The following is a 9,682-nucleotide window of genomic DNA, read 5'->3' on the forward strand; positions in this document are numbered from 1 at the left end:
GGCTGAACTGGAGGGTCTCTGGCAAGGATTACTCCTTTCCCAGCGTCATGGCTTCCAACCTCTGGAGATCGAAGGTGACTCCCTAATCCTCATCAACCTGGCCAATCAACTCCTCAATGGGGCACATGCGCATAAAATTTCCAACAGTTGGAGACTCGAAGCCAGATTGGATGCAATAGAACATTCGCTTCACACCAATCGTGCCATCATATTCAATCACGTTAAACGGGAAGGAAACAAGGTTGCTGATCTACTTGCCAATTTGGGGGTGGAAAGTGGGCACACTCTTCTCACTGGTGCAAAATACTGGTCCAAAGGGATGCTGCTCTCCCAGATGCGGGTGTATAGACGGGCGTTAAATATGATGGGACAGGGGTGGAGCGAGGTGGGGCGACACCTGCCTACCCAGGAAATGGCAGATAATTGGCTTCTGATTGACAGATCTCTGCATTTAAGAAGCGCAGGGTTCAATGGCATTGTATTAAGTGGTTCTGAATCTCATATCCTATCCTCCACTCTGGTTAATGACTCTGCATGCTCTAGCATGCTTTAGAATTCGGCTCTCTTCAATGCAACAGTAATGGCGGGTGCTTCTCAATGCGTGAAAGGGGAAGATAAATTGAAGCTAGGCCATGGGCTATTTGTGGAGCCGCTTCCGTCGAACCACTCACATTTCTATCTGGCCTCTGGCCTCAGTTCTGGATTCTGTCTGTATGGTGTTGGCTCCGTCATCCCTGCTGCCTCTCGTTGCTTGAATGGGGAGGCTAATTTGGAGCTTCGCTCTGGTCTTTTAGCGGAGCCACCTCCGTTGAACCTCTGGCATTTCACTCGGGCCTCTGGCCTTTGTTTTGGCTTATGTCTGAATTTCTCTGGCCCTGTCATCGCTGCTGCTCGGCCTCGCTTTGCTCTCGCTGCTGTTGTCTCCCATATGCCTCGTCTACGCCATAGAATGTGGTGCCACAAGGGCGGCACCAGGGGCCGTCCTCTGCGCGTGCCTTCTAGCCCATATTCCGATTTGCCCTCCCTCTCCAGCGATTTCTTTGCCGGCCACTACCCTCGCACCCGCAGTGGGAGAGGGTGTTTTCATGATTCCAGCCACTGTTTGGGCTCCCCTGCTCCCCGTCCTCCTGCCACCATGCCTTCTCCCATGACTGGCTCCGCGCTTTTCTCCTTCAACTGTTCTCTGAACCACCCAAGGATAACCGCTCACATTACGGTGGTCTTCCATGAGGAAGCCCAGTTGGGGGAGCCAAGCTCTCATCCGGCGGGCCTCGGCTCTGACAATGCTCAGACTTCGAACCTCCAGATGGGGATTGGCAGCGTGTCTATGCAGGCTCCGGATGCTCAAGCTCGCAGTGCTCATGATGTTGAGATGGCGCCGGTTGATCATGGTCCTTCCGAATCCGAAGTTGCTCTTGCTAGGGATCTGCTTGCAACAAGTTGGTACCGTATAGTTGAAGAGCCTCCAGATGATTAGTTTGCTCACTGTTGTCTTGTTATCTTGCCTTGCGGCCCATACAATTGGGCAAGTTTATGTTCAAACTGCTATGTTGAATTTTTGTTTATTTTTGGAACTCTGTAAACTCTGCAACATCAAGAAGATCATAATTTTCTCCCCTGCGTGGGTTTTGGTAATTTGTTCAAGACTAATTTCCCTGTCATTGGGCAATCTCCATATATGTTTATCTTGACAATTCTGCCCTTCACCAGGGCAGTGGCTTTGACTACGGTCACGATGTAATTCTACTCCCTTTGTTAATAGATTAATCTTATTTAGAAAAGAAAAAATAATCTACAAATCTAGAAATCTAATGAAAAATAACACCCTCATAGTGTAGACTTCAGATTTTTAAATATAATTTTATTAAATATATTATGATCATACTATTATGTAACATATTCTTTTATGTACATGTAATATAGACCTACAACATGCGACACTATTGCCTCCTTGACTTGGCTGGGTGACTGCAACAACAAATGAGAAAAATTGAGGGGGTGGGTTGAACTTCCAAGAAGAAATAAGTGACGAGGATTAACCTACACGAAGATAAAGAAAATGCAAAATGAAGATTGGTTCAAAAACATTTCCCAAGAAAAAGTATTGTTGTCGTAGAAATCGCTTGTGAAAGTTAAGGCTTTGGACTTTTTGAAAATTTTATCACCATTCCTATGTACCTTTATAAATGCTTTGTTTCATTTTTCATATACTTCTGAGGCCTATAAAGGGTTTTGAACATGAAATTCAAAATAAAATAAAATAAGCTTCCATACCAAGGCACGTGAAAGCCGTAAGGAGTTATTATTTCAAGTTCTTTCTCCTATATTCAAATTGGTACCAATGGCTTGTTGATTGTAGTGCTATGCTCTATTAAGTATATTCGTAAAATTCTGACTTGCAGTGGATTAATTCGATAATGGCTAGTGGGAAGAAGTATCCAATGTTTATGGAGATTCAACGGAGTAAAGATCAAAACCTTAACAAAACTTACCAATAAAATTCACCTACTTAATTATCATTAATCTTAATTATCATTACCTAATTATGATTAACTCAAAATTGAAAAATCCACCTAATTAATTATCATTTACTCTTGAATCCATTGTGGCTCATAAGGGTTCTCTTAAACCCACCACTAGTTTTCATTATTGATCTATCTTCCTTAAACTTTGAGTTAGATCCACTCCGAATCAAACTTAGTCTAGCATGGATAGGCACGTGATAGGCACGTAATTAATGTTAGATGAGATTTTGTAACTACCATATGCAAAAGGACATCAAATAAGACACATACGAAAAAATCATGATTGTTATAGTATTGTTGGTATATTCTAGTAGTTAGCTATTTTTATTTTTGAGTTCATTTCTGAGCTTTTCACATATTAATTAATTATTTGGAATATATGGTCAGGTCTCCCATGTGACAGACTCGTCAAGAATATGTAATCCTCACTAAACACCTTAATATTTCTAATTAATAGAATTTCACCATTTAAAATAAGAACAATAATAATTTTATTCTTATTTTAATTGGTGAAACTCTATTAATTAGAAATATTAAGGTGTTTAGTAAGGATTATATATTCCTGACGAGTCTCTCACATGGGAGACCTGGGCATATCCAAGCAAAGCGTCTTCTTAATGAGGACATAGAAAGTTGAGAACCCATTGTCACAAAAATATCTAACTCGAGTCTAACACATAGGCCTAAATGGCCACATACATATGACACATCATAAACAAAAACAACTAATGTAGACAAAATATCATCATGCCATAGGGTCTGAGTATGAGCTTGTCATTGGTGGGCCATCTGGAGGACACCTCACATTCAGGGGAATGCCCAAGTGGTACTCTAATCATTCCATTCTACTATCAATAGTGTGAAGGTGATTTTACAAGTGGTCTAATGATTGGATAATGTCTAACTGGGATTCATGGCGATCTAGAATCATGCTTCTGAGCAAAAACTTCATTTTCTAGTACATATCCATCGTCTACATGTACTGGTTATCTACCTCTCGTATGCCTCGTATTTGGTATCCATCTCATCCATTCCATCCGCACCTCAGGATCAAAGAGGCGGGTTTTATGGGACAATGCCTCACCTTTCGCCTTAGTGATCTTTGCTTGAATGTGGTATGGAGTGAATTCTCTATAATATGAAGTGAACCCTGCTATGCAGTGATGCAGATGAGTGTTCCCTCATTGGTATCTCTCCTAAGAATAAGTAGCCCCACGTCACACTCAATCCCTTTGACGCAACATAGTCGCCCAACCTATAAATGGTCAATCAATGAAAAATGCCTTTCTGCAAGGGAACCAATACCCAATTGCCAAACTCTCCTCTCACTGTAAGGAAATAAAACCCAACTCCTGTAGCCCCATAAGATAATGGAAAATTTTTGGTGTATGGGACAAAACCTCCATAATTCGTTCTTACTCCCCACAAACTCTGTGCATATTCCCCCTATCCTGAGTCAAAGCCAAGAAGATATCGACAACAACCCCTGGCAAATAACATAAATACTTAAACACTCCTCTTGCAGAGCCACAATCGTAATACCCTTGTAGCCTACCCATCACCACTCTCATGACAACTCATCAACCCTTGAAACAACACTCCCTTTAGAAAGCTTCTCGAGCCACACCACCAAACCACATGGAGTCAATAAACATAGAGACATTAAGATAGGTTGGGGTAGGGGTAGCTTGTCTAGATTATCATTTGAAACATCCCACCCCCAACAGTCAACACAATACCAACCTTCATATAGCCCGAGGAGAAGTAATACCAACATAAAGAAATCCCTAGGAAATAAAAAGGAAACAACTATTCAACAAACTAGTAGGAATTAGAAACAAAGGATGACACCACACCTCTTGCGCCATATAACCAAACCAAATCTAAAATAGAATCCAATGAGAGGGGTAAGAAAATACCAAATGCCAAAAGAGGTGCTGCTAGAGGCTATCCTTCCTAGTGACCACCCCCAGAACCCTAAAAGTTTCTCAATTTAGATGAGGAAAGCCAACAAACCTTCCTAGTTTCTATGTTGTTAGCAAATTCCACCACGGTGTCAAATTGACATCGGTTTTGAAAAGGAATGCAAAGTGAATTTAGTCTGTGCCTCTTTGGTCGTCACCTTCCTGTGAGGTTGGAAATTACCACTTGCTAACCACCAGACAAGCTTATAGTTGGGTTGCTTCAATTTCTGTATTAACTGGATTGCGTGCTTTGCCAACCTCTAGCAAAACTGGACTACGCACTCCATTAACCTCTAGCGACTTCACATACATGTAACCCTTCCCAATCTAACCCCCTATCAATGGAGTCTGGCCCTTGACTCCCTCAAATTCAATTGCTTTAGGTTCTCTTGAGTACAACACCATGTTTAAATTCTCATCTAGCATGCTCATCACACAATTAACCTCCTTGGCCAACCCACTCATCTCCTCCCAATAACGTTTCCCCTGTACTCTAGTTTGCATTATAAATGCTCTTTCGTGTGCCATTAAACCTCACCAAGAATGAAATACCACGTACCTAACCCATTTGCTAGATAAAACAATAGCATCCCACCTTTTTCTTCACACATATCACCTGTCTAAAATAATTAAAGTTTATTTAATTAAAAACAATAAAAAATTATTTAAAAATAATTATAACCATACTCTTCGAACAAAAAAAACTAAAAAAAAGCATTTAATAAAATATCAATACTTTTTAAATATTCTAATCAATTAGAATATATTTACTTCAAACAAATTTAACTGAAAAAATTAAAATATATTTGCTTCAAACAAATTTGGATTATGTATATCTATGTTTTCTTTTAACTAGTGAAAAAGTAAAAATAGATAACCACTTTAAAATAATAATTTTAATATTTAATTACGATAAATATAATTTTTATTTATAAGAATAATTAACTTGTAATATAATTTAAAAGTTATAATATATTAAATATTTTATATACGGAATTTCAATATTTAATAAATGAAAATTTGTTTGGACGGTCCAGATTTGATAATCATGGAATATTTTTTGTTTAAATCACAGATGAATTAAATTGAAAAATTGTGAAATGAAATTAACACGGTTCAGTTTTAAATATGAGAATAACGAATTAAATTAATTTAGTATTGCTTTTGTTATTTGTTAAAAGTTTGTTTCCACTTTTTTAAGTCTGCATTCTGTTCGAACTTCTCATTCCAAGTTGAAAGGATTCTTTCGATATAATTAGAGTGTTCTAAAAAATTCTAGCTAGGAAAATAATGAAAATTCCGATAAGATTATAATAAATGTTTACAGAATTTTTTGAAAATCTAAATTATAGTTGTTAAACATTTAAATTTTGGGTGTCCATGTGTTATTTCCACAGAAAACTGCGAAGCAAGGCAGATATAATTGCCTAACATTGCACCATGTTACTTCACACCTAAGATTCTTCTTCTTAAATTTAGCTAACAACTGTTTAAAAGTTTGATCACAAATTTTCATTATTGATCGTAGAGCCTGATCCAGGCAGAGACTCTCTCCTCTCCTCTCCTTTTCTCCCCTCCCAATATAATTAGAGTGGTCTAAAAAAATCTAGCTAGGAAAATAATGAAAATTCGGATAAGATTATAATAAATGTTTACAGAATTTTTTGAAAATCTAAATTATAGTTGTTAAACATCAAAATTTTGGGTGTCCATGTGTTATTTCCACAGAAAACTGCGAAGCAAGGCAGATATAATTGACTAACATTGCACCATGTTACTTCACACCTAAGATTCTTCTTCTTAAATTTAGCTAACAACTGTTTAAAAGTTTGATCACAAATTTTCATTATTGATCGTAGAGCCTGATCCAGACAGAGACTCTCTCCTCTCCTCTCCTTCCCTCGCCTCCCCTCCCCGACCTTTCTGGAAGAGTGTTCACGAGAGGAAGCCTACCTTGCGACAGAGTCATTAAGGGAGCGCAAGTCAGGCTGCTGTTGGGACCGTAGCTATACCACGATAGAGGTTCAGAAGAAGCCTGAGATTTCATGCATCAGATTTTCCAAAAATTGTAAAAGTTGAAACCGAAGTGGTTCCACCGTTCCTAATAACAATTTCTCCTCTCATAGTTGAGTAATTGAGTAGGGGTATCATTACATACATATAATTATTATAATAAAACAGATATAAATCTTGATGAGGCAAGATCAGACATATACAGGATTTGATGACAATAAATGAAAATATTGTTTTCAATTTTATTAAATGGCATTTGTTTTCTATCATATATATGCCTGTGTAATGTGATTAGTGAATATAAAAATCCTGTAATATTATAATGTTATTATTGTTTTTCAATCGTTCCATAAATAGCCATGCCTTCATTCACAACATAGATGGACCTGGACAAGGATTTCAGTGGTAAGCGTGGGGAGGAGTTTCAGTGCAGTCATTTTACTTTAAATTAATTTTGTTTTGAATGACTTGGATACTATTGCCTTGGCTTAACGCATTAAATAATATTGACCCAAAGAATATGGTATTACCTTTGGTCTATCAAACACCTTGTGGAAAATGTAAGAATGTTACCTGTAACATTTTAGAGGGTACTGCTTATGCAGAGAGCAAAATGGTTACACTATTAGTGATATTAAAGATGGAAAAAAGAGAATATTACATAGAAGTTAAAATCTCATTGTTAGTAGTTAGGAATTTGATTTTGGTAATGACATATGGAAAAATTATGAATTTTGATATTTTGTTTACTATTTTAAAAAATGTTAAATATATTATAAAAATTTAGAGTTTGATTTTGATCATTATATAAGAAAAAATGAATTCTAAAATTTTGTTATAAGGAGAATTTGATATAGATAAAACATTTTAAATAATTTAGTGTAATTTATATATGAAATGATATTTTTAAGGAATTTGATTATATAATTTCAATAAAGATTGTGATTTCTGTTGTTTCAAATATAATTTTCATTGTATAAATAGATTGAGCTCTCTGGAAAATCTATAGAAAGAACTTAAACTTATGTTTTTAAATATCATAGCTGAATTTTGGTTAAAATTAATTAGAAAACATGTGAAAAAGGTTGTTTCGTCTATAATTTAGATTGTGTGTAATTTAGAGATAAAAACGAAATATAATACAAGTCTGAAATTTTTTTCAATTTCCAATTTAACCATATAGAGATCACAAGAGGCTATAAATGTGTGTTTAATTCAAAGGTCATAGAAGAAATATTTGAAACTCTGAAAATTAAGGTTTAGTCATTAGCTATTAGAGTTAGGGTTTTGGTTGGATAACAATTTTAGGATTTGAATTTATCTATTAGTAAAATTCTAAGACCATCAAAAAAATATTTGAAAATTTAAAAGATTAGGATTTAGATATTAACTCTTAGAGTTGGGATTTTGATTGTATAACATTTTTAAGATTTGAATTTATCTATTAACAAAAAATTTACTTCTTTATCAATGTGATTATGCTAATTATATATATAACACTCTGTAATAATTATGGTAGTATTATTTTATTCTTTTAATATATGAAATTGAATATATATATATTTTTAATATATGAAATTGAAAATTAAAAATATGAACATAATTTTATTGTCAAACAATAATTTTTAATCAAAATTTTATTATTAAAAAAATAATTTCCTAATCAAACTTCAATGTAAAAAAGCGGCAACTTTGTGACTAGAAATGTAAAGGTTCATAACATCAAATATTTATGATAAATAAAGCAATCAGTATAAAGCAAAGATCTATATAAAGAGATAACGAATGATCACTTCAGCATTAGAGGAAACAATATGGAGTCAGTACAAAATGGAGCAAAGACAAAAATATTTGAACTCCGTACCTTCGCCACGGTCATCTGCACGGAGGGCTAAGCATACATATTTAACCACCCCAATCAGCGTAAGAGTCCAAAGCATGAGGCTGAGGATCCCCAAGTAGTCCTCCTCGTCTGGCGATTTCAAATTCATGGATGGGTACACGTACAGCGGAGACGTCGCCAAACCCCCGAACACCACTCCCAGAGTTTGATACGCCAAAACAAACTGTTTCCACTTGCTCTGAAACGAAATGAAGTCAAATCAAATGGCCCATCTCAGTATTCAAACAAATCCTCCTTGAATAATAATAAATGGAAATGGTTGGTTCATGGTTTCTATTTTATTTATTAAAATTTTATATTATTTTTTTGGAATTAGAGAATATGATTAATTTCAAAGACGGATATTAACATTATAGATCACAAAAATCTTAGATCTAACGTTTAATAATTATTAAATAATATAATACCATACCTGTTTCTCTCCATTTCCATTTCCATGAACCAAAAAAACATCATCATCATGATTATTAGATATAAACGTTTTCATATTCACACACTTTCCTTCTCCTCCTGTACCCTGGTCCTCCATAGCAGTTGAACCTCTATTTTCATTAGCCATCCCCATCTCACAGGGGAGGATTTCATTAGTCCTGTTGCTGCATAATTTTGGCGGCTCATTTCCATACGAACTTTCACCACCTTCCACATCTTTCTCCTCTAAACTCAGAGACATTGAGAGGAGGAAGCAGAAGACAAACGGTTAACTTATTAGTCTTGGCTCCCGAATTGGCAAAATGAGATGTTTGTCGACTCCGGAGGCTGGAACAACATAATTAGTACTCATAATGCATTTAATGGTATACAAATGTACTGTGCGCGGATTCTAATAAATTTCCATTAATTTAAATCAAGAAAAAGCTTCTGAATCATATTCGGATAATGGAAGAATAATCACTCAGTGAGGTTCAGTGAAACATTCATCACTCATTTGTAAATCAAGAAAAAGCTTCTGAATCATATTCGGATAATGGAAGAATAATCACTCAGTGGCGTTCAGTGAAACATTCATCACTCATTTGTCAGTGAAACTTTCATCACTGTACGGATTGATGGTGCCGTGACTTGGTTTCATGATCATGTCGAAGAGGTTCTTTAATATTTTATTGATTCTGCCTCACAGCTCACCAGCGCCTTCTGCTTAGGGGATTATGCAGAATTGGCTTTGGCATGCAATTTGAGGTTGATGCGATGCTATTTGCTAATATCACAGCGCGATACTCCCCATCATTTTCTCTGTTGTGGATACTATTCCGATCTGATCCTTTTCCTTTGTTTAT

General features: G+C 36.0%; 1 protein-coding gene across 1 annotated transcript in view; it reads right to left on the bottom strand.

The window, feature by feature from the left end:
• The window catches only part of LOC149234320 (putative potassium transporter 17), a 49,549-nt gene extending 40,320 nt beyond the window's left edge, over window positions 1-9,229 (bottom strand). Inside the window, exons 1-2 of the mRNA XM_089371799.1 lie at window positions 8,818-9,229; window positions 8,367-8,583 (exon numbers count right to left, since the gene is read on the bottom strand). Of these exons, the coding sequence (XP_089227925.1) occupies window positions 8,367-8,583; window positions 8,818-9,078 (478 nt within the window). The 5' untranslated portion in view covers window positions 9,079-9,229. The remainder of the gene's footprint in view (window positions 1-8,366; window positions 8,584-8,817) is intronic.
• Between the last annotated feature and the right edge of the window lie 453 nt (window positions 9,230-9,682).

This window comes from Pinus tabuliformis, chromosome 8 (genome assembly GCF_031772625.1).
Source record: "Pinus tabuliformis cultivar Carrire ecotype Pingquan chromosome 8, CPIR1, whole genome shotgun sequence".
In the NCBI taxonomy this organism is placed as follows: Eukaryota; Viridiplantae; Streptophyta; class Pinopsida; order Pinales; family Pinaceae; genus Pinus; species Pinus tabuliformis.